The 26,106-nt window shown below is 42.2% G+C and overlaps 1 protein-coding gene across 6 annotated transcripts in view; it reads left to right on the plus strand.

The window, feature by feature from the left end:
- The window catches only part of LOC139368626 (diacylglycerol kinase zeta-like), a 105,888-nt gene that overhangs the window by 40,453 nt on the left and 39,329 nt on the right, over nt 1-26,106 (plus strand). Inside the window, exons 1-2 of one of the 6 annotated variants that reach the window (XM_071107724.1) lie at nt 3,671-3,743; nt 23,343-24,440. The exons of 4 other annotated variants lie outside the window; for them this stretch is intronic. In XM_071107724.1, the coding sequence (XP_070963825.1) occupies nt 23,389-24,440 (1,052 nt within the window). In that variant the 5' untranslated portion in view covers nt 3,671-3,743; nt 23,343-23,388. Of the gene's footprint in view, nt 1-3,670; nt 3,744-23,304; nt 24,441-26,106 lie in introns of those variants that run through there. One more of the 6 variants, XM_071107736.1, reaches the window with a different exon arrangement.

The following is a 26,106-nucleotide window of genomic DNA, read 5'->3' on the forward strand; positions in this document are numbered from 1 at the left end:
CTCTGACATGGGTAGGCAGACCATTCACTCTGGATGAACTGCAGAGATCTACAGCTGAGGTGGGAGACTCTGTCCATAGGACAACAATCAGTCGTATATTGCACAAATCTGGCCTTTATGGAAGAGTGGCAAGAAGAAATCAATTTCTTAAAGATATCCATAAAAAGTGTTGTTTAAAGTTTGCTACAAGCCACCTGGGAGACACACCAAACATGTGGAAGAAGGTGCTCTGGTCAGATGAAACCAAAATTGAACTTTTTGGCAACAATGCAAAACGTTATGTTTGGCGTAAAAGCAACACAGCTGAACACACCATCCCCACTGTCAAACATGGTGGTGGCAGCATCATGGTTTGGGCCTGCTTTTCTTCAGCAGGGACAGGGAAGATGGTTAAAATTGACGGGAAGATGGATGGAGCCAAATACAGGACCATTCTGGAAGAAAACCTGATGGAGTCTGCAAAAGACCTGAGACTGGGACGGAGATTTGTCTTCCAACAAGACAATGATCCAAAACATAAAGCAAAATCTACAATGGAATGGTTCAAAAATAAACATATCCAGGTGTTAGAATGGCCAAGTCAAAGTCCAGACCTGAATCCAATCGAGAATCTGTGGAAAGAACTGAAAACTGCTGTTCACAAATGCTCTCCATCCAACCTCACTGAGCTCGAGCTGTTTTGCAAGGAGGAAAGGGAAAAAAATTCAGTCTCTCGATGTGCAAAACTGATAGAGACATACCCCAAGCGACAGCTGTAATCGCAGCAAAAGGTGGCGCTACAAAGTATTAACTTAAGGGGGCTGAATAATTTTGCACGCCCAATTTTTCAGTTTTTGATTTGTTAAAAAGTTTGAAATATCCAATAAATGTCGTTCCACTTCATGATTGTGTCCCACTTGTTGTTGATTCTTCACAAAAACATACAGTTTTATATCTTTATGTTTGAAGCCTGAAATGTGGCAAAAGGTCGCAAAGTTCAAGGGGGCCGAATACTTTCGCAAGGCACTGTATGCTTCAACTATAAAATGATTTGGAGGCACTGTTGAAAAGTTAATGCACTGAATATACACTGAATATATTTATAGGAATGCTCACAGCGAGGGAACTGAGGGTTCCCTTGCTTTTCTTCCGTTGCATGTTCAGCTGCAAACTGGACATCTCTCGAGCAACTGCAGCAGGCAATCCTCTTAAACCAATGTACTTCCTCATCTTATTAGGTGGTGTTGACTCGGAGGGCCTGTGACAGGGTGATACAATAGACAGCCGAGTGATAAATTGCATTTTGTTATAAAGAAAGGACAAAGCTTTTTGATAATGCACTTCAAAATGAAATTACACAATACATTTGTATGAGCTACAACCTAACTAAGTTGTAATGAGGTAGCTAGCTAGCTAGCTAGTTATCTGGATTAATTATTTTTAATATAATACATTTATAAATAAGCACGGGATTAATTAGAAATAAAAGCATTACTTTTTTCAATGCATGAGAAATAAGAGTTTTAGCATGTGAACAGGGACAAATGCGTGTCCCATGCCCAGTGCATGAGAGTTGGCAGTACTGAATAGTATTTATTTTTTGGTCAAAACTAGCTAGCTTGCAGCCAGTGGTAGAGAACATGCTAGCTAATTTACTAATGAAAAATATTCTGCAAACAAAAAACAAATTGCTTGCTAGATACAAAATGATTTACACTCACCTCCAAACACACTTTATCTTCTGAGGCTTTTTCTTTTATTTTTTCCCCCTCCTTCAGTAGCCCTAGAAATCGTGCTGGAATTGTCCTGTTTGTGCAGGATTTTTATTTATTTATGCAGGATAATTAATACTCTTGTCAGTTCTATAGGATTCCTGCAGGACCCCCTGCACAATTCCTTCACAAAGGGTCAAATTCCATACAGGCGTGTCTGTCTTGTGCCATGGCAGTGTCTGTTTTCAAGAGTGAAACGAAATCCAAGAGATTGCCAGATCAATGTTGTCACGTTATCAAAATGTAACTGAATGCTAGTAATATTTACAGGAGAACCAAATACGTCAGAATTAAGAATTAAAGTCATTCTTAGGGCCAGGGGACAGACAGAAATTAGTCATGGGTCTGACTAGCTGGTTTACTATCAAAACAGTGTTGCCTTACTTGTTTTGGTAGCTTGAAAGCTATATAACTGCTGATTTGGGGAAATTATTACAAATTATGATAACATTTAAAGAGGTTATACAGGATTTTGGAGAGTGCTCTTTAGCCAAAAGGGATCCCATAAATGGACAGAGATATTGCCCAGAAATGACCTCATTGGACAAAAAGGTGAATTCCACCTCACACCCACTATCAAAAGCATATAGCCTATTGTTAGCCTACAACTATGGATTGTGCGGTATAATAAATGAATTTGAGTTGTATCATATGTGTGTGTATGAACCATGCAGGAAACACTGCAGGTAAACAATACAATGGACTTAAGGAAGAGTGTCATAAATGTAAAAGTCACTCTTTATTTAAAGCACCTTGCTTTGAGGTGGTGGGTCTGCTGGTTACCATGTCTACGTTCCATATTGCACTTTGGTCAAAAGTAGTGCACTATAGGGAATAGGGTACCATTTTGGACGCATAACCTATGACTCCATGGTAACAACCAAGACAACCCATAGCACTCCATTATTCTCCAAACCTAGTAATTAGATACATTTGTAAATTATACCTTTGTACTTGCTAATTGGATACAGTGTAACAATGGTGGCAGAGGATGAACTTAATTAAGTACTGTATTTGGAATTGTCTGAAAATTGTTTGATTTCTGTCAGAATAAACACTGTCGTTATATATTTGCCGAATTAAAATTCAAACTCCTTCCTAGTTTTAAGCTAACTGATCCATAATGCAACAGCATGAGGGCCTTGAAGTGGTAATGATATGCATTATGGGAGCGGGTTGGAGTGGTTACTACCAGAGCTTGTTATCTAGAAAGGGGTGGAGTGAAGTGAGCCAACACAAACAAGAGTGTAGAATAAACATCCAGCTGCTGTTCTCAGTGCTGTCACAAACAGACACAGTTTATATAGCGTTATTATTGCATTATACCCACAGCTGCTTTCAGTTCAGTTACAGTCAGAAGGGTATTGGTGGTAAATCCATGTTGATAGCCATGAATGGGTATAAACAGTGTAAGCATACTTGATCTAAAGTCAATATTATTGTATGATGTGGAACTGGAAAGAGGTAAAGTGACTAGATGGCTAGGTGGCTAGAAAACTATTTGCATTAACAGTACTTTACCCATTACCAGAGAAGTAAAGTGATAGTTCACTCTAAAATCAAAGTATGCAAGGTGTGTGTGTGTGCACACGTTTGCATGTGCATGTCCGTGTTTGTGTGTATTTGTGCATGTATCTTCATTCTCGTAGCCTGGTGTGCGTGTGTGAGTGAGAGTTTGTGTAGCTCATAAGCTTACAGAGTTAGTTCATCCTGTTATCTCGGAGTTATTTTAAAACGGCAGCTTACTGTGTCTCTCTCTCTCTGATTCCCTCTCTCCCTTGCTTCTCCCACACTAACAAGGCTCTAGCAGGGGCCAATAGATCACACCCTTCACTCTTAGATCAGCCCTCCTGCTTAGGTTTTCCTCCTCTCTATCCCTCCCCTTCCCCTCTTTTTCCCTCCCATCCCTCATTTTCCTTCTTTCTTCCTGATTTAATGTGTTTTTATTGCTGACAACAGAGAAGCTTGATTGATTGAGCACCTCCATCTCAGGTTGTATACTACTACTTATTCCTAACCCTTGGAAGTGAAGTCGGTGTAGAGTTGTCAGTGATTTTGTAGTTGTATTTCAAATGTAGGACTGTGATTTTTGGTTTCTTATCAATTGGTTTGATTAAAGGTTTGATTCAAGCTTAGCTCATACAGTATATTGCATTTGCATTTGACTTGAGTTTTAGTTGTCTGTGTAAATACTGTACAATATTTTATTTGAAAAAATATAAATCACAGTCAGTATTGTGAGTGATGCACAGACCGTGTTCTCTCGTTATCACGTCATTATTTTCTTTGCTTCTTCAAAGCTCTCAAGATTACGACCTATTACCATAAAAACACGTTATCGTAATAGATATAGTGGCAGCAAATCTAGTTGTTATTTAGGGAAGGCCAAAGTGGCTTTCTTTATAAGTGAAGACTTTTCAGTGGACATTTTCAAACATCTAGTGGGAATAATAAATAGGAAGCTAATGGAAATAATATTTTATGAGTATCATTTATTAACAGGGTGTTAATCATAAATGATTAAATGGCTGAGAATCTGGTTCTCTCCCCCTCAGTTGACCTCACTGGTAGTTGACCACAGCATCAGCCATAGCTGCTTAAAATGGGACTACTGGTGGTGCTGCCCTACAGACGTAATGCACACCCCGATTATAGACTAGCTAGTTATTAATGTAACATGGTGGTGGTTTAACTGTACCTGAAACTGACTGGCTGCCTGACTCATTTTAAACAGGTATCCATTTCAATGTAGTTTTCCCCCCGAAGATAGAAGCAGTGGAACTCTCAACTGCACTCAATTGAAGCCTTGGGTGTGACAATACGTTTTTTGGGTTGTGTGGCATACATCTTGCTAAATCGCTGAAGACAAAATGTGATGTCTGACTGAAATTAAAAGGGGTGATTTGAAATGACAGCCAACCCTGTATTCAAGAGCATGATGTGTCTCAAACGATGGCGTGCACAACGCAAAAATATCAGATGATTTAAAATAGGGTCTAATTACAACATATGCGAATAAGATTTTTTTTTTAGTTTACACGCTGTCGAGTGAAAGCAGCTGCAGGTGTTGCCACTAGGCACCAAATGAGAGCGAAGAGAAAGTGCTAAAATAGTGAAGCGCCTATCAGACAGAAGCAGTACAGGTCAGAGAAGCCTCATGATAATCTGCTGTGAACATCGTCACGACGCCTCTGTGGTGATAATCAGGACTAGCAGCAGGTTTACCCGGCTTAATTTCCTAGAGTGCTGCTCACCTCACGGCTCACCGCAAAGGCTAGCTGTTGTCAAGGTGTTATCATTGATTGAATGTAAATGTGCCAGACAGTGTAGAAGTGGTCTATCCATGTCAATAGCCATGAATGCATGAAGTTGAACACTGGATACATTTTTTGCTATTATATCACGTGGTAAAGTAATGAGAGATGGTGTCTTAAATACCATTTGCTGTGGGAAACAGTAATCTCAAAGAAGTGATAGTTTACTCAAAAATCTATGTGTTTGTATGTGTGTACACGTGTGTTCTCATAGCATTTTTGGGGACAGATAGATGACCTCTGAACTGGCCCACTTACTCAGACAAATTCTAATCAAATGAGTGGAAATGGTGCACCAGTATGATCGTGTATTGTTCTAGTTCACTGGCACGGTGCCCAAAATTACTGCTGCGGCCACTGTTGTAATGTGGGGCGGCAGGTAGCCTAGTGGTTAGAGCGTTGGACTAGTTGAAAGATCGAATCCCTGAGCTGACAAGGTAAAAGTCTGTCGTTCTTCCCCTGAACAAGGCAGTTAACTCACTGTTCCTAGGCCGTCATTGTGAATAAGAATTTGTTCTTTAACTGACTTGCCTAGTTAAATAAAGGTAAATATGTAAATAAAAATTGTTCCCCCTGGAAATGGTTACTCAGTTCATTAAATTGCTTTTGTTGTACAGATTCACCAGACATTGAAGGCCCACTCCTTAATAATAATAATTTTCAACAAGTTCAACACCACACTGCAAAAAGTTACATCTAAAAGAAAGACAAAATATTTTATATTGAGTGATAATTCTCTATTTTTTTTAATATATATTATTTTTTTACCAAGTTAAATGATCTAACGTCATTAGCAGATAATTTAGCTTATTTTAACCTAAAAAAAGGCATAATACAAAATAATTGATCTTATTTCAAGATGTTTTTCAAGCTAATTTACCTTAAATTGTCTTATGCTGAATTATCTTGAAAAATATTATGAAATAAGATCAGTTACTTGTATTAACCATTTTTAGGTTAGAATAAGCTAAATTATCTACAAATTACATTACATAATTCAGCATGGTAAAACAAACACCAAAAAGTTAAGAGAATTATCACTCAATATAGATTTAAAAAAATCTTGATGCAAGATATTTAGGCATGTTTAGATGTCACTTTTTGCAGTGCATTTCTGTTGTGATGGGGTTAGACAGTTAAATTAAGCTCACGAGGCATTAATAAGTAATATTATACTTCTTTATCTTCAAACATTTTATTAGTATGCCTAAAAAAATGGCTTTTAAAGAGCCACTCAATTGAAAAACCAACTCCTTATGTGGCATCGATATGAGTCAGGGACATTTATTCTAGTGTCAAAATTGACTACGAAGTCTAAGTAAGATAACTGTGGTCATAAAGTCAGTTTTGTTCGAAACAGAGATATGCGAGATGATTAGGACAAAACGGTATGTCATGGAATTGAGGGTATGCCACAGTTTTCCTTGGGTTTGGATTATTTCAATCCTGTCCACAGCTGGCAGCATCCAAATAATTATCAATTCAGAGCGCAGCTTCATGTGACCCCATTGTAATGCCGGTGGTAAATTGCCGGTGGTAAATTGACTTTGATATCCCTATGGACCTAGTCAGGTCCACAATGATTGTGTCCCTTGATAAAAATGAGCAAAAAATACAGTATGATACAAATACTGAGCTACAGTATATTGTCTTCAAAAAAATAGGTAATTATATTATTTTATACTAGAGAATTTTTTTTGTCTTGTTTAACCCTACACACATGTGGGAATTGGCCTACAGTGCATTTGGAAAGTATTCAGACCCCATACATTTTTCCACATTTTGATATGTTAGTCTTATTCTAAAATGGATTAAACCATTTTCCCCCCTCATCAATCTACGTACACTACCCCATAATGACAAAGCAAAAACAGGTTTGTAAAATTATATATAATTTTTTAAAATCACATTTACATAAGCATTTAGACCCTTTACTCAGTACTTTGTTGAAGCACCTTTGGCAGTGATTATAGCCTCGAGTCTTCTTGGGTATAAAACTTGGCACACCTGTATTTGGAGAGTTTCTTCCAGTCTTCTCTGCAGATCCTCTCAAGCTGTCAAGTTGGATGGGGAGCGTTGCTGCACAGCAATTTTCAGGTCTCTCCAGAGATGTTCAATCAGGTTCAAGTCCGGGCTCTGGTTGGGCCACTCAAGGACATTTGGAGACATGTCCCGAAGCCACTCCTGCATTGTGTTGGCTGTGTGCTTAGGGTCGTTGTTCTGTTGGAAGGTGAACCTTCGTCCCAGTCTGAGGTCCTGAGTGCTCTGGAGCAGGGTTTCATCAAGGATTTTTCTGTTCTTTGCTCCGTTCATTTTTCCCTCGATACTGACTAGTCTCCCAGTCCCTGCCGCTGAAAAACATTCCCACAGCATGATGCTGCCACCACCATGCTTCACCGTAGGGATGGTGCCAGGTTTCCTCCAGACGTGATGCTTGTCATTCAGGCCAAAGAGTTCAATCTTGGTTTCATCAGACCAGAGAATCTTGTTTCTCATGTTCTGAGAGTCCTTTAGGTGCCTTTTGGCAAACTCCAAGCGGGCTGTCATGTGCCTTTTACTGAGGAGTGGCTTCCGTCCGGCCACTCTACCATAAAGGACTGATTGGTGGAGTGCTGCAGAGATGGTTGTCCTTCTGGAAGGTTCTCCCATCTCCACAGAGGAACTCTATAGCTCTGTTAGCGTGACCAAGGCCCTTCTCGCCCGTTGCTCAGTTTGGCCGGGCGGCCATCTCTAGGAAGACTCTTGGTCGTTCCAAACTTCTTCCATTGAATAATAAAACAATTATGGAGGATACTGTAAGAGGGTTCGGCGCATACGTCGGGAAGAAATCCACTACCACCCCGCGATACCTAGCAATTGAGATCCAGAACGGGGCCCCAGTCCAAAAGGAGCTAAATATCTTCAACTTATCAAGTAAGACCCTAACATCAGCTCAACGTAGTGTTCTCAATAAGGGGTTGTCATTTGTACCCACTGCATACATTACTGACTTTGACGTCGAGATAGATCTATTCAAGTTTTTCCGTAATCTGAGATTGCGTGAGTTCTTTGATAAGAGTGAAACTTACATGACTCCACTCCAAATGTTATCCTCAGTGAGATGTATACATACAGTGCCTTGCGAAAGTATTCGGCCCCCTTGAACTTTGCGACCTTTTGCCACATTTCAGGCTTCAAACATAAAGATATAAAACTGTATTTTTTTGTGAAGAATCAACAACAAGTGGGACACAATCATGAAGTGGAACGACATTTATTGGATATTTCAAACTTTTTTAACAAATCAAAAACTGAAAAATTGGGCGTGCAAAATTATTCAGCCCCCTTAAGTTAATACTTTGTAGCTCCACCTTTTGCTGCGATTACAGCTGTAAGTCGCTTGGGGTATGTCTCTATCAGTTTTGCACATCGAGAGACTGAATTTCTTTCCCATTCCTCCTTGCAAAACAGCTCGAGCTCAGTGAGGTTGGATGGAGAGCATTTGTGAACAGCAGTTTTCTGTTATTTCCACAGATTCTCGATTGGATTCAGGTCTGGACTTTGACTTGGCCATTCTAACACCTGGATATGTTTATTTTTGAACCATTCCATTGTAGATTTTGCTTTATGTTTTGGATCATTGTCTTGTTGGAAGACAAATCTCCGTCCCAGTCTCAGGTCTTTTGCAGACTCCATCAGGTTTTCTTCCAGAATGGTCCTGTATTTGGCTCCATCCATCTTCCCATCAATTTGAACCATCTTCCCTGTCCCTGCTGAAGAAAAGCAGGCCCAAACCATGATGCTGCCACCACTATGTTTGACAGTGGGGATGGTGTGTTCAGGGTGATGAGCTGTGTTGCTTTTACGCCAAACAGAACGTTTTGCATTGTTGCCAAAAAGTTCAATTTTGGTTTCATCTGACCAGAGCACCTGCTTCCACATGTTTGGTGTGTCTCTCAGGTGGCTTGTGGCAAACTTTAAACAACACTTTTTATGGATATCTTTAAGAAATGGCTTTCTTCTTGCCACTCTTCCATAAAGGCCAGATTTGTGCAATATACGACTGATTGTTGTCCTATGGACAGAGTCTCCCACCTCAGCTGTAGATCTCTGCAGTTCATCCAGAGTGATCATGGGCCTCTTGGCTGCATCTCTGATCAGTCTTCTCCTTGTATGAGCTGAAAGTTTAGAGGGACGGCCAGGTCTTGGTAGATTTGCAGTGGTCTGATACTCCTTCCATTTCAATATTATCGCTTGCACAGTGCTCCTTGGGATGTTTAAAGCTTGGGAAATCTTTTTGTATCCAAATCCGGCTTTAAACTTCTTCACAACAGTATCTCGGACCTGCTTGGTGTGTTCTTTGTTCTTCATGATGCTCTCTGCGCTTTTAACGGACCTCTGAGACTATCACAGTGCAGGTGCATTTATACAGAGACTTGATTACACACAGGTGGATTGTATTTATCATCATTAGTCATTTAGGTCAACATTGGATCATTCAGAGATCCTCACTGAACTTCTGGAGAGAGTTTGCTGCACTGAAAGTAAAGGGGCTGAATAATTTTGCACACCCAATTTTTCAGTTTTTGATTTGTTACAAAAGTTTGAAATATCCAATAAATGTCGTTCCACTTCATGATTGTGTTCCACTTGTTGTTTATTCTTCACAAAAAAATACAGTTTTATATCTTTATGTTTGAAGCCTGAAATGTGGCAAAAGGTTGCAAAGTTCAAGGGGGCCGAATACTTTCGCAAGGCACTGTAGGTATACCGCCTTAATCAATAGACTTACCTGTCCTACCGTGAGTCAAGGTGGAGATGGAGCCATTAACCCAGCTGAGGTACCTGGTAACTCTGAGAGAACTATGTTTAGAGCAAAAGGTTAATGCGTACCTCCCCCAAAAACGCAATGCGTTCATAGAAACCTTCTGCAGGATTGTTGAAAATGATGCAGGTAACCTACTGAAAGACAAACAGAAACACAAATCTTATGATAACCCGAGTAGAGACGAGAGAATGTCTCTAAAGGACTTAAAGTCAGATCCTTTGATTATCATAAAAAAAAATGTGACAAAGGAGGAGGAATTTGTTTAAAAAAGAAATGTGACGCCGACAACTATGTAAATGTGACTTCTATCGCAAATTGAATTATGACCCTAGCCTAGAATTCCAGCATAATATCTCATCCACAGTGGAAAGCTGTTTGGAATCAGGACAAATCTTCAAAAAAGAATGCGAATTTCTATGTGTGAAATGTCCTAAGTCACCAACTTTCTACACAGTCACTAAATTACACAAACAAATGTCTCCTCCTCCAGCTAGACCCATTGTAGCAGCAATCGACTCTGTGGCATCCAACATTTCTACGTTTGTGGATCACCACATTAAACCGATGGTTGAGAATCTTCCATCTTATGTCAAAGACACTAGCCACATGACCTCATTGATAGAGGGCTAAGGAAGGATACCATAGGGCACCCTGCTGGCCACTTTTGATGTGGAGAGCTTGTACACTAACATCCTACACTGGAGGCTTGCAGGTGCTGCAGCACTTCATACAGCAGAGAGACTCTAACCTCGCTCCATCCAATGATTGCATCTTACAACTTACTGAACTGGTATTATCCATTAGCTACTTGGTCTTTGAGTTAGACTTTTTCCTTCAAATTTAGGGTGTAGGCATGGGCTTCCTGGTACGGCAACTATGCAAACCTGTATGTGGGACAATTTGAGGACTCCTTTACAAAACAGAGACTTTCTAAAATCCTCCTATGGAAGAGATAAATAGATGATGTCTGTGCTCTGGGAAAGAATTCAGCAGTAACTAAATTAATTCCAAACTCTACTAAACGAGAGCCCTGAATGCCTCAAATTCATCACGCAGACTGATGATAGAAAAATAAACTACCTGGACTTATGGAACATCAACAGACCGCAATATCCTGCTATGTGCAGATAGTATGCATCCCCTTCCCCTTAGGAACAGTCTACCATATAGACAGTTATGCAGTGTTAAACGAATCTGTGGTCACCAGACAGATTATTATTATAATTTTTTGAATTTTACCCCTTTTTCTCCCCAATTTTGTGGTATCCAATTGTTGTAGTAACTACTATCTTGTCTCATCGCTACAACTCCCGTACGGGCTCGGGAGAGACGAAGGTTGAAAGTCATGCGTCCTCCGATACACAACCCAACCAAGCCGCACTGCTTCTTAACACAGCGCACATCCAACCCGGAAGCCAGCCGCACCAATGCGCCGGAGGAAACACCGTGCACCTGGCCACCTTGGTTAGCGTACACTGTGCCCAGCCCGCCACAGGAGTCGCTGGTGCGCGATGAGACAAGGACACCCCTACCGACCAAGCCCTCCCTAACCCGGGCGACGCTAGGCCAATTGTGCGTCGCCCCACGGACCTCCCGGTCGCGGCCGGTTACGACAGAGCCTGGGCGCGAACCCAGGGACTCTGATGGCACAGCTGGCGCTGCAGTACAGCGCCCTTAACCACTGCGCCACCCGGGAGGCCACCAGACAGATTTTTGACAGCAATGCTAAAAACTGAGAGGCTACAAGGACAAAACTCTTGATGCTGCAATTATCAAAATATCTCAAAAACCAAGAGCGGAATTGCTAAAAACTCAATCAAAGAAAAAAAACAACACAACCGTCTTTGGCACCAAATACACCGTGTTCGGAGAAAATGAAAGCAATCCTGAAAAAGCACTGGCATATTCTGCAATCGGACAAAAACAATTGCACACCTCTTCAAGGAACCACCACTGGTGGTCTATAAGCGTGGTCGCAATATTGAAGATAGTTTGGTGAGATATGACCTGCCCCCGAGGCCACTCAAGACACTCTTGACACCCATTCCACATGTGGACTAATGTGGCTCATGTGCACAGTGCAAAAAAACTATAAAAACATCCTTCTTCAGACACCCACATACAGGTCAAAAAATCCCTGTTAGGGGAATCATCTCATGCAAGACCAAGGGAGTAATGTATCTCATCACCTGTTCATGTGGGAAAGCCTATGCAGAACAAACGAAAATACAATTAAAACAACGCATAGCTGAACACCGCAGCTCACTTTGACAATCCAGTAGAAGCTCACTTTGTTGAAGCTAACCATCCAATCTCCTCCCTCAAATACACAGGCATTGAGCATGTTACCCTACAAGTCATTTAGGCAGGTTACCTTTGTGTCCTTGGGTTCAGGGACTACGGTGGTCTGCTTGAAACATGCTGGTATTACAGACTCAGTCAGGGACAGGTTGAAAATGTCAGTGTGATCAGCGCATGCTCGGAGTACACGTCTTGGTAATCCATCTGGCCCTACGGCCTTGTGAATGTTGACTTGTTTAAAGGTCTTACATCGGCTATGGATAGCGTGATCACACAGTCGTCTGGAACAGCTGGTGCTCTCATGCATGCTTCAGTGTTGCTTGCCTCGAAGCGAGCATAGAAGTTATTTAGCTCATCTGTTCGCTCGTGTCACTGGGCAGCTCGCGGCTGTGCTACCCTTTGTAGTCTGTAATAGTTTGCAAGCTCTGCCACATCCGACGAGCTTCTGAGCCGGTTCAATCTTTGTCGATTCAATCTTCGTCCTGTGTTGACACTCTGCCTGTTTGATGGTTCGTTGGAGGGCATAGCGGGATTTCTAATAAGCATCCAGGTTAGAGTCCCACTCCTTGAAAGCGGCAGCTCTGCACTAGCTCAGTGCCGATGTTACCTATAATCCATGGCTTCTGGTTGGGGTATGTACGTACAGTCACTGTGGGGACGACGTCATCGAAACAGTTATTGATGAAGCCAGTGACTGATGTGGTGTACTCCTCAATGCCATCAGAAGAATCCCGGAACATATTCCAGTCTGTGCTAGCATAACAGTCCTGTAGCTTAGCATCTGCTTCATCTGACCACTTCTTTATTGACCGAGTCACTGGTGCTTCCTGCTTTAGTTTTTACAGGAGGATAGAATTATGGTCAGATTTGCCAAATGGAGGGCGAGCGAGAGCTTTGTATGTGTCTCTGTGTGTGGAGTAAAGGTGATGTAGAGTTTGATTTCCTCTGATTTGCACATTTAACTTCTTACCGACGTGGTTCCTGCACAGGAACACCTCAGCGGAAATTTCAAAGCGCCACCTATAGTACTATAGTATAATACTCGATAAATCTCAAACTTTCATTAAAACACACATGCAAGGTACTGAATTAAAGCTACACTCGTTGTGAATCTAGCCACCAAGTCAGATTTGTAAAATGCTTTTCGGCGAAAGCATGAGAAGCTATTATCTGATAGCATGCACCCCCCCAAAATACCAAAACGTCACCTAAACAACAGATTTTGCGGTAGCCGGCGCTAAACAAAACGCAGAAATAAAATATAAAACCTTCATTACCTTTGACAAGCTTCTCTGTTGGCACTACTATATGTCCCATAAACATCACAATTGGGTCTTTTTCCCGATTAAATCCGTCAAAGTATGCCAAAAATGTCCATCTATAAAGGCCGTCTGATCCAAGGAAAATGCAGCTTTACACGACGCAACGTCACTTTTCAAATTAACAAAGTTGCCTATAAACTTTTACAAATCACTTCAAACGACTTTTGTAAACCAACTTTAGGTATTAATAAACGTTAATAATCGATCAAATTGATCACGGGGCGATCTGTATTCGATAGCAGCAAGTCTTGAAATCATCGTCCATTTTTTTTACTTTCATAATTTCCTGGGTGCACCCCAAGACAGGAAGTGCCTATACGTCATCCCACCAAGGATAAATGTGCAAAGAAATGCCAGTATTGGCGACATCGTGTGGAAGCTGTAGGCGTTGTACATTTTCTTTCGCCTTAGACAATTCAAAGACTGGCGGATGAATTTTTTTGTGTGTTTTTGGTGAACAGTTTTCCCTGGGATTTTTACTCCTAAACACGCTCTGTTATAGCCACAGACACGATTTTACCAGTTTTAGAGACTTCAGAGTGTTTTCTATACACACATACTTATCATATGCATATACTATATTCCTGGCATGAGTAGCAGGACTTTGAAATGTTGCGCGATTTTTAACGAAAAGCTGCGAAAATCCGCAGCATGGTAGAAATGGTAGAAATTAGGCAAAACGGATGTAATTTTCCCTGCGTTAAAGTCCCCAGCCACTAGGGGTGCCACCTCTGGATGAGCGTTTTCCTGTTTGCTTATGGCCTTATACAGGTAATTGAGTGCGGTTTTAGTGCCAGCATCAGTTTGTGGTGGTACATCAACAGCTACGAAAAATATTGATGAAAACTCTCTTGGTAAATAGTGTGGTCTACAGCTTGTCATGAGATATTCTTCCTCTGGCGAGCAAAACCTCGAGACTTCCTTAGATTTTGTGCGCTGGCTGTTTACAAATATACACAGACCGCCACCCCTTGTTTTACCGGAGGCAGCTGTTCTATCTTGCCTATGCAGCGTAAACTCCGCCAGCTGTATGTTATTCATGTCGTCATTCAGCCACGACTCGGTGAAACATAAGATATTACAGTTTTTAATGTCCTGTTGGTAGGGTATTCGTGATCATAGCTCGTCCATTTTGTTATCCAATGATTGTACGTTGGCTAATAGGACTGAGGCAGATTACCCAAGGCACCCCGACCTACGTCCCCAGTATCTCCGTCTCTTTCTCATGCGAATCACGTGGATTTTGGCCATGTCGGGTGTTTTAAGTAAATCCTTCGCATCCGACTCGTTAAAGAATACATTTTCATCCAGTACGAGGTGAGTAATCACTGTCCTGATATCTAGAAGCTTTTTTCGGTCATAATAGACAATGGCAGAAACATTATCTACAAAATAAGTTACAAATAACACAAAAAAAACACACAATAGCACAATTGGTTATGAGACCGTAAAACGGCAGCCATCCACTCCGGCTCCATTATAATTCTTGTGTCAAAATTGACTACAAAGTATAAATAGAATCATTTTGGTCATAGTCAGTCTCGTCCAAAACTGAGTTTTGTAAGTGAGTTGTACTTGAGGGTCGGGTTTTGATTTCGACAATGCTCACTTTCCCACTAACACGGGATATACAGATTCAGTGATTGCACTCTATCCAATTCTATCGTAGAACACACAGACAGTGAGACAGACCTGCCCTGCAATGCAGTGGATTGGACTTTGTTTACATAAGGCAACACATTGCAATTTTTTTTACTTGAGAAATACTGCTCCTAACACCTTAGCTAGATGTAAAATTGCTTGACTAAAACCTCCTCGACAAAGACATCAAAATGAATTACAGATTTATTGCGTTATCTATTTTGAAGAAGTGTCTCAATGGGGACAAACATCAGTAACTACCACATCGAACCACACCCCAAATACAATTTATTTTAGTATTTTACCCCCCTTTTTCTCCCCAATTTCGATCTTGCCTCATTGCTGCAACTCCCCAACAGGCTCGGGAAGAGAAGGATGAGTCATTCGCCCTCTGACTCGCCAAACTGCGCTTCTTAACACCCGCCCGCTTAACCTTGAAGCCAGCCGCACCAATGTGTTGGAGGAAACACTGTTAACCTGACAACCGAGGTCAGCCTGCAGGCACTCGGCCCGCCACAAGGAGGCACTAGAGCGCGATGAGCCAAGTAAAGCACCCCCCCAACCCAGACGACGCTGGTGTGCCGCCTTATGGGATTGAAACTGGGTCTGTAGTGACGTCTATAGCATTGTGATGCAGTGCCTTAGACCTTTGCGCCACTCGGGAGGCCCCGAAATCTTGTTTTTCTTAATGAGCACCAGAGAAGCACATCTTGACAACCTATGTGTGGGACACAGAGATGAGGTAGTCATTGAAAAATCCTATTAAACACTATTATTGCACAGAGTGAGTCCATGCAACTTATTATGTGACTTGTTAAGCACGTTTTTACTCTTGAACTTATTAAGACTTGCCACAACAAAGGGGTTGAATACTTAATGACTCAAGACAAAAGCTCTGACGAAGGCCGCGAGGCCGATACGTAAGCTTATTAAATATCAGTGATACTATCAAGAGCAGTGTGCGGTTTCCTTTTTCCTTCATCTTGTTCAATTGTTGCCATGCACCTGCAAATTAGATTGCTCAGATGTGCGAGTGCCTTTTGAATTTTGTATTAATAATAATAAAAAATAAAAAACACAACGTTGACATTATGGGGTATTGTGTAGACCAGTGACAATTTTTATTTTTTTCAATTTTAAATTCAAGCTGTAACTCAACAAAATGTGGAAAAAGTCAAGGGGTGTGAATACTTTTCTGAAGGCACTGTATCACTCATATGAGAGCTTCTTGTGTTTCCCCTAGATAACATTTCCTTAGGCGGGGTTCTTATAGTGACGGCCGGTGGACTTTTTTTTATGACAGGTGATTTTTGAATATGCTTAATAGTTTTTTATTGTTTTTTAAACCATTCCTTCTATTTCTCCCTGGAGGAGTGTCCTCATGGGCACTAATGGCAAAAACTGACACTAGCTCCAGTATCAACGCGCTAAAGCCAGATTCTTCCATCTGGGAGGTAATAGAGCTAAGCATAGCTTAGTGAAAGTAGGGCAAAAATCGTAATTCCACTTCTACTGCACTTGAGTAACACGTCCGTGAAGTTACACAGTAGTCAGTTAGGCAACGCAAACCCAGTAGCCGACCTTTTCGGTAATACAGTAGACCAATACACACGGTGCGTCAGGGTCTCTATTCTGATGTGGTTACTTAACACCGCATTCGACTTCCTCTCCATTTGCAGCTGATTTATTCTTTTCATATGTTTTTTCTCCCTCTCTCCATCCTCCCACCCCACCCCATACCATGTCCTCTTCTCTCCTCTCCTCTATCCTCATTGCCAGTCCATTCACCCTCACTCGGCACAGTGGAAATGGCTTTGACCCGTCCTCTCCCCCTTTTTTTCACATTATTCACAGCTCTTGTTGATGCCTCATCCTCATTCCACCCCATTCTGCCCTCGTCCTTTGTGCAGGGGAAACATATTTCATTTAATGTGTGTACTTTTTAAATGGAGCGGTGATGAGGTGGATCAAAGGGAAGGTTTAGCATTTGATTTGGACTGATATGGACATGAGGATGAATGTAGGATGACCCATATGGGTTATCTACCATGCCTTCAGAAGGTATTCATACCTCTTGACTAATTCCACATTTTGTTGACTGTAGCCCTTTTCCATCTGTTTGACAAAAATATGTACTACCAGTCAAAAGTTTGAACACAATTCAAGGGTTTTTCTTTATCTTGACTATGTTCTACATTGTAGAATAATAGTGAAGAAATCAAAAATATGAAATAACACATATGGAATCACGTAGTAGCTAAAAAAGTGTTAAACAAATCAAAATATATTTGAGATTCTTCAAAGTAGCCACCCTCTTGACATTTCCTCAACCAGCTTCATGAAGTAGTCACCTGGAATGCATTTCAATTAACAGGTGCGTCTTGTTAAAAGTAAATGTATGGAATTTCTTTCCCTCTTAATGTGTTTGAGCCAATCAGTTGGGTTGTAACAAGGTAGGGGTGGTATACAGAAGATAGCCCTATTTTTGGTAAAAGACCAAGTCCATGGCAAGAACAGTAAGCAAAGAGAAACGACAGTTCATCATTACTTTAAGACATGAAGGTCAGTCAATCCGGTACATTTCAAGAACTTTGAAAGTTTCTTCAAGTGCAGTCGCAACAACCATCAAGCACTATGATGAAACTGGACAAGTCTCAATGTCCTTGAGTGGCCCACCCAGAGACCTGACTCTTTCTAAAAAGGAATTGCTGTACCTTTTCCTTGTGGAAATAATTAAGCCAACAGTGTAAAATGCTGCTCAATACTGTATAATAGTAAAGATTGATTGACACCTCTGGTTAAGCTAGCTACTTTGCATAGCTCAGTCACCGTGGAAACACACAAGAGTCTAGGCAAGATCGCTGCGCCCTGTGAGAGATGAAACGTGGTGCACCTCGCGACACCTAGTTCACTCTCAGGAGAGTACTGCAATCTCCCGATCTTGCGGGGAAGGCGCGTCCCCGAATCTGAAGGCTAAAGCCGGGAGGGTTCCAGTGGACAGACAAGTCACAGAGACAACTAATACAAACCCTCAGTGCCGCAATACTGGTAGACCAAACCAAGTATCGCCCAGGTTGGTACACTGTCACAAGTAATAAAAACATGGTCGAAACCCAAACGAGATGGCACAAGCCTAACCAAGTGGGAGCTAGCTGCTCCAAGCTATTGAATAGTTGTGGGTATACTTCTGCACTTATACACTCTAACATAGACCTCTTACCAAGCAAATCCTCTCTGGAATGAGCAGAGAAAAGGAAGAGGTGGAAGTAGTGCGGCGGCAGCTATTTAAGGGGGTCAGCTGCAGTACTACCCGGGTACACGGGACTAATCTGAAATTCTTACTTGGAATGTATCCTGCCGCACGGAAGGATCCCATATTGGAGTGATCCAATATAGTGCTACATAACAAGCTGTTATGTCACTCCCGTCTAACAGTCCACCTGCCTCCCATTATACATCTAGAGAAAGCCACAGGAGACAAACATAACACTCACTCCATATTCAACACTGAGCAAAGTATCACCAAATCAATAGGCCTACAACCCACCTTCTACGTATGTATCTCACACATCCATATTTCAGTGTGCGTGTGCGCGTACACTACGATACGAAAATCCACATTTATAGAGCTCTAAATTTAAATGGCATGTGGCTGGCATTTGAGTATATCTGAAAAGGCAGTCAAAAGTCAATGTGATGATATACGCTGATGATCGTTAGCAAGATCCTTACACCTTGACCAAAACGTCTCTGCGCGTGCATTCGCATGCGCCATCATGCGCATGTTGATTTTGTCTGTCCCCACCAGACGCATTCATGACACGCATGTTAAAATACCAAAGACAACTGTGAACCTACTATATTAATTTGGGGACAGGTTGAAACACACATGAAACATTCATGGACATGTAGTTAGCTTGCTGTTGCTAGCTAATTTGTCCTGGGAGATAAACATTGGGTTGTTATTTTACCTGAAATGCATATGGTCCTTTTTTTTAATGGATTTTTGTAGAATTTCGTTCCATTTTCCATCATACAAAGTATTGTGTTCTCTACTCTGAAAATTAATCCACAGATAAAAGAGCAAACTTAGTTAGTTTTCTTTGATAAATCACTCCTTGTTCATCTTTCAATTACCCACATGCGTTAGTATACTCATGAAAACCAATGAGTAGATGGGAGAGGTGGGACTTGCAGCCCGTAAAGCTTCTAAATTAGAACCAAGTTAATATTTTAGGGCACCCGTTTGGATGAAATGATTGAATAACATGAGTACCCAACATGGCCGGTCTAGTCAGCATGTTAGTGTACAGCTAACAAGCGAGCAGCGGGTAGCTACAGTGGGAGAGTCTTTGGCCAGACCTGGCCTGAACATGAAGAGAGAGAGAGGCTGTTGGGTCACATTTACCAGAAAAAGTCTGAAAAGGTATTAGAAATACATCAAAACACAATAAGGTTGAAGTAAAGACCCCTGCCAACTAATATCAACACATATCTAGTTTGGGATATTTTTTTGGTTTCTGTAAGTTTAGGAAACTTTTGCTTTGTGCTTTGAAATTCTGTTCCCAAAACCCCACATATCTTTAAGATATTTTCTAATTTCTCTCCTTCATTTAGAGGGAGGATAATGAAAGTTCACAGAAGTAACAAGTTAAGTTAGACCTATCATTTTATTTAGAGTGTTTTTACTAATATCAATATTGTTTATGAATTATTAAGAGATTAAAACTCAAAATTCTGTTAACAAATTGGGAACAGAATTTCTGATGGGAAACCATAGTAGTCACAATCCACAGTTGGGTCACCACCCACTGTCCTCCCTTCCACTCGCATACTGTTTTGTTCAGCTGATAACTGTTTTTTCTTTCTGTCATCTGGTGGTTAAAGCAAGAGTGTGGACAAACCGTCTCTCTCGCTTTTGCTCTCACTCTCTCTCCAATTAATGGCACCAAAATTTCACATAACTGAAATTTGGACCAGCCTTGATTTCAACTTCCACAGACTTCTGGACCGGCCTTCATTTGGCCCGAACATAGACATCCATGATTGGTATAGATTTGGTCTGTTCCGGACGGGACCAAATATGAACCAATCATAGATGTCTATGTTTCACAAGTTTGGACAGCACAGTACACAGTACATTACAGTAGAGTACAGTAAAGAAAAGTAGAGGATATTTCTGTACAGTACGGTCCTGTACTATACTGTAAAGTAGAATAGAGTGGAGTAGTCTTCAGTACAGAACACAGTAGAGCACACGAGTTGCGTACACTATAAAGTACTGTACTGAACTCTACTGTGCTGTGCTGTACTGAACTATACTTTACTGTACTGAACTCTGCTCTACTATGCTGTACTTTACTGTACTCATTTCTACTGTACTGGACATTGATGTTCAAACTTGTGAAACATAGATGTCTCTGATTAGTTCAGATTTGGTCCGGTCCGGAACAACCAAATTTGGTCTTTTTTGGTGGTGAAGCTCATTAAAATAATATCCAGTGTGTAGAATAATACCCAAATATACAAAGGAGAATGTTGCATATTAATACCTTTGTGTACGTATTTAGGATACACCACATCTCAAGGCCATCAGACTGTTAAACAGCCATCACTAACATTGAGTGGCTGCTGCCAACATACTGACTCATCTCTAGCCACTTTAAACAATGCCACTTTATATAATGTTTACATATCCTACATTACTCATCTCATATGTACAGTGCCTTGCGAAAGTATTCGGCCCCCTTGAACTTTGCGAACTTTTGCCACATTTCAGGCTTCAAACATAAAGATATAACACTGCATTTTTTTGTGAAGAATCAACAACAAGTGGGACACAATCATGAAGTGGAACAACATTTATTGGATATTTCAAACTTTTTTAACAAATCAAAAACTGAAAAATTGGGTGTGCAAAATTATTCAGCCCCCTTAAGTTAATACTTTGTAGCGCCACCTTTTGCTGCGATTACAGCTGTAAGTCGCTTGGGGTATGTCTCTATCAGTTTTGCACATCGAGAGACTGACATTTTTTCCCATTCCTCCTTGCAAAACAGCTCGAGCTCAGTGAGGTTGGATGGAGAGCATTTGTGAACAGCAGTTTTCAGTTCTTTCCACAGATTCTCGATTGGATTCAGGTCTGGACTTTGACTTGGCCATTCTAACACCTGGATATGTTTATTTTTGAACCATTCCATTGTAGATTTTGCTTTATGTTTTGGATCATTGTCTTGTTGGAAGACAAATCTCCGTCCCAGTCTCAGGTCTTTTGCAGACTCCATCAGGTTTTCTTCCAGAATGGTCCTGTATTTGGCTCCATCCATCTTCCCATCAATTTTAACCATCTTCCCTGTCCCTGCTGAAGAAAAGCAGGCCCAAACCATGATGCTGCCACCACCATGTTTGACAGTGGGGATGGTGTGTTCAGCTGTGTTGCTTTTACGCCAAACATAACGTTTTGCATTGTTGCCAAAAAGTTCAATTTTGGTTTCATCTGACCAGAGCACCTTCTTCCATATGTTTGGTGTGTCTCCCAGGTGGCTTGTGGCAAACTTTAAACAACACTTTTTATGGATATCTTTAAGAAATGGCTTTCTTCCATAAAGGCCAGATTTGTGCAATATACGACTGATTGTTGTCCTATGGACAGAGTCTCCCACCTCAGCTGTAGATCTCTGCAGTTCATCCAGAGTGATCATGGGCCTCTTGGCTGCATCTCTGATCAGTCTTCTCCTTGTATGAGCTGAAAGTTTAGAGGGACGGCCAGGTCTTGGTAGATTTGCAGTGGTCTGATACTCCTTCCATTTCAATATTATCGCTTGCACAGTGCTCCTTGGGATGTTTAAAGCTTGGGAAATCTTTTTGTATCCAAATCCGGCTTTAAACTTCTTCACAACAGTATCTCGGACCTGCCTGGTGTGTTCCTTGTTCTTCATGATGCTCTCTGCGCTTTTAACGGACCTCTGAGACTATCACAGTGCAGGTGCATTTATACGGAGAATTGATTACACACAGGTGGATTGTATTTATCGTCATTAGTCATTTAGGTCAACATTGGATCATTCAGAGATCCTCACTGAACTTCTGGAGAGAGTTTGCTGCACTGAAAGTAAAGGGGCTGAATAATTTTGCACGCCCAATTTTTCAGTTTTTGATTTGTTAAAAAAGTTTGAAATATCCAATAAATGTCGTTCCACTTCATGATTGTGTCCCACTTGTTGTTGATTCTTCACAAAAAAATACAGTTTTATATCTTTATGTTTGAAGCCTGAAATGTGGCAAAAGGTCGCAAAGTTCAAGGGGGCCAAATACTTTCGCAAGGCACTGTATATACTGTACTCTATACCATCTACTGCATCTTGCCTATGCCTTTCGGCCATCGCTTGTTCATATGTTTTTATGTACATATTCTTATTCATTCCTTCACACTTGTGTGTATAAGTTAGTTGTTGTGAAATTGTTAGATTACTTGTTAGATATTACTGCAGGGTCGGAACTAGACGCACAAGCATTTCGCTACACTCGCATTAACATCTGCTAACCATGTGTTTGTGACAAATAAAATTTGATTAGATTTTTGAAAAGAATGACATTCATATCCATAATTATGCATTTCTGTGTAGTACAGATCAGGGACCCATGATGAAATCGTTACTGCAATTATGTTACCGGGTGTAAATCCACTTCAACTACTGGAGTTCAATAACCAAAATAGATTTTTTCAAACCCTTATCGTGGAATTGCCCTATGCTAAATGTGTCAACTTTAAGCACCTCTACCTCTTGTATGTTTTATCATTACAAAAAGTCACCTTGTGACAACTTCCACCATGGACTAACATGAAAGGTTTCATTCAAATCAAAAGGGGTGCAGTCATGGACCCAGTTAGACCCAGATATATCCGGTTCAGTTGAGACGATCTGTCCATATGTATTTCTTTCTACGATTACTTATAATCCCAACACAAATAATATAGTATGACTGCGTAATGGACACTGAAAGGTCTTCATATATCTATGATCTATTTCCGAAACAGGCAAGTATGACTTAACTTCCTCCAGTTCATATAACTATGCCCTTCTTATTGCTTTTTTCTCACTGGTATTATGTACCCTTGCACACAGTATTGCTTTCTTAAGATAGCAGTAGGTGGTGGTGTCTAATTCTGTAACCCAAGCTTATGGACTCATTTCTGCACCAACAGCCACAAAGGAGTATTTAAAAAAGGGCAGTATCTCCCTCAGGCTACCATGGATACCTTTTTCCGCCGCCACTTTAAGAGGAAGGAGACGGGCTCGCGGGACGAGGAAGAGGTGGAGCTGGACTATTGCTGCAGTAACCGCCGCCCCAGTGTTGCCGTGCCGACCAGTAAGGCTCGCCGGCGCTCTAGAGTGGGCCTCCCCTCAGCCGTTCTGGCCCAACGGCGCCGCTCCAGCGTGCAGCTACAGGAGCTCCCGCTGGCGGGGGGTTGCTGCACGGGGGGTGGCCGACTGGCCAAGGTGGCCGGCTATGCCAAATCATCCTACTCCAAGTCATCCTCCAGCAGCCATGTCCGGAGACGCTCAAGTACCACCACGCTCAGCATGAACCCGCGCTTCGCTGTGCGCCACCGCAAGCTGCACACCATCGACACGCACCTGCTGGGGCCCTCGATGCTGCTGGCCAGCCTTATCCAGATGACTGAGGAGGAGGAGGGCGGGGGAAGGGGGAACCTGTTCCTGCCAGCTGGGGAGCAGCAGGTGGAGATGAGGGGCAGTGGAGGTGGCAGCAGGGCCCTGTCCCGCTCCAGCACCCTACACTCAGACGGCGACAGCAACGACGACGACCACAGCCTTTCCGAGGACAGCCAGCTCTTCGACCCCGACGAGGAGCTCCAGCACCAGGCTGAAGTAGTGGAGGAGGTTGACGTTTCCGACAGGGAAATAGAGGACACTTCCTGGTGGCTTACCCAACGTTCCCCGTCGCCGCTGGGGGTGGTGGCCGAGAGAGTCTCCTCATCTCGGCCCCTCATACGCGCCCCCCGCTGCCTGCGGAGAAACTCGTCCCGTCTCTCGCCGGGTGAGGCCACGCCATACGGCCGCTACTGCGGGCGCTCCAGACAGATAAGGCAGCGGCGAATCGCTACCATCTCCAAAGCAGGCAGCCCCTGGCCAGGGAGGGGGCATCCACTGCCCAACCGCCGGAGCTCAACCGTCTACCTCAGCCACCCCGTCTTCTGCAGGAGCCACTCAGCAGGTTCACTCAGCTCTGCCCTGGGGGCCTACTACGACCCCCGGCTGGAGACATGGAGTGGGTTCCTTCTGTATGTAGTCCATTACCTCCATCAGACAGGGTCCCATCTTTGTTAGAGTTCTTCCATCGTAACTCTTGAGTGAATCTGTGGTAGCAAGCTGCTTTGACTTGTTTTGTGATAGTACTATCTCACTGTCCTTTTAATTTGAGGAGGAACGTTGTGTTTTTTTGTGACAATGCTCATAACTCCTGTGGTGATATTTTCTAAGGCAAACATATGTGACATAGGTTAGGCCTATCCAAAAGCTACCAGAGACCACCTATTTTGTTTAAATACTAACAAATAGTCTCTAGTTCTTATGGTATAATGAACCTACCCCATATCAGATGTACTCCTCATACAGTGGGGAGAACAAGTATTTGATACACTGCCGATTTTAGCAGGTTTTCCTACTTACAAAGCATGTAGAGGTCTGTAATTTTATCATAGGTACACTTCAACTGTGAGAGACGAAATCTAAAACAAAAATCCAGAAAATCACATTGTATGATTTTTAAGTAATTAATTAGCATTTTATTGCATGACATAAGTATTTGATCACCTACAAACCAGTAAGAATTCTGGCTCTCACAGACCTGTTAGTTTTTCATTAAGAATCCCTCCTGTTCTCCACTCATTACCTGTATTAACTGCACCTGTTTGAACTTGTTACCTGTATAAAAGACACCTGTCCACACACTCAATCAAACAGACTCCAACCTCACCACAATGGCCAAGACCAGAGAGGGTGTAAGGACATCAGGGATAAAATTGTAGACCTGCACAAGGCTGGGATGGGCTACAGGACAATAGGCAAGCAGCTTGGTGAGAAGGCAACAACTGTTGGCGCAATTATTAGAAAACGGAAGAAGTTCAAGATGACGGTCAATCAGCCTCGGTCTGGGGCTCCATGCAAGATCTCACCTCGCGGGGCATCAATGATCATGAGGAAGTTGAGGGATCAGCCCAGAACTACACGGCAGGACCTGGTCAATGACCTGAAGAGAGCTGGGACCACAGTCTCAAAGAAAACCATTAGTAACACACTACGCCGTCATGGATTAAAATCCTGCAGTGCACGCATGGTCCCCCTGCTCAAGCCAGTGCATGTCCAGGCCCGTCTGAAGTTTGCCAATGACCATCTGGATGATCCAGAGGAGGAATGGGAGAAGGTCATGTGGTCTGATGAGACAAAAATAGAGCTTTTTGGTCTAAACTCCACTCGCCGTGTTTGGAGGAAGAAGAAGGATGAGTACAACCCCAAGAACACCATCCTGACCGTGAAGCATGGAGGTGGAAACATCATTCTTTGGGGATGCTTTTCTGCAAAGGGGACAGGACGACTGCACCGTATTGAAGGGAGGATGGATGGGGCCATGTATCGCAAGATCTTGGCCAGCAACCTCCTTCCCTCAGTAAGAGCATTGAAGATGGGTCGTGGCTGGGTCTTCCAGCATGACAACGACCCGAAACACACAGCCAGGGCAACTAAGGAGTGGCTCCGTAAAAGCATCTCAAGGTCCTAGAGTGGCCTAGCCAGTCTCCAGACCTGAGCCCAATAGAAAATCTTTTGAGGGAACTGAAAGTCCATATTGCCCAGCGACAGCCCCGAAACCTGAAGGATCTGGAGAATGTCTGTATGGAGGAGTGTGCCAAAATCCCTGCTGCAGTGTGTGCAAACCTGGTCAAGAACTAC

Source organism: Oncorhynchus clarkii, chromosome 2, assembly GCF_045791955.1.
Source record: "Oncorhynchus clarkii lewisi isolate Uvic-CL-2024 chromosome 2, UVic_Ocla_1.0, whole genome shotgun sequence".
Lineage (NCBI taxonomy): Eukaryota > Metazoa > Chordata > Actinopteri > Salmoniformes > Salmonidae > Oncorhynchus > Oncorhynchus clarkii.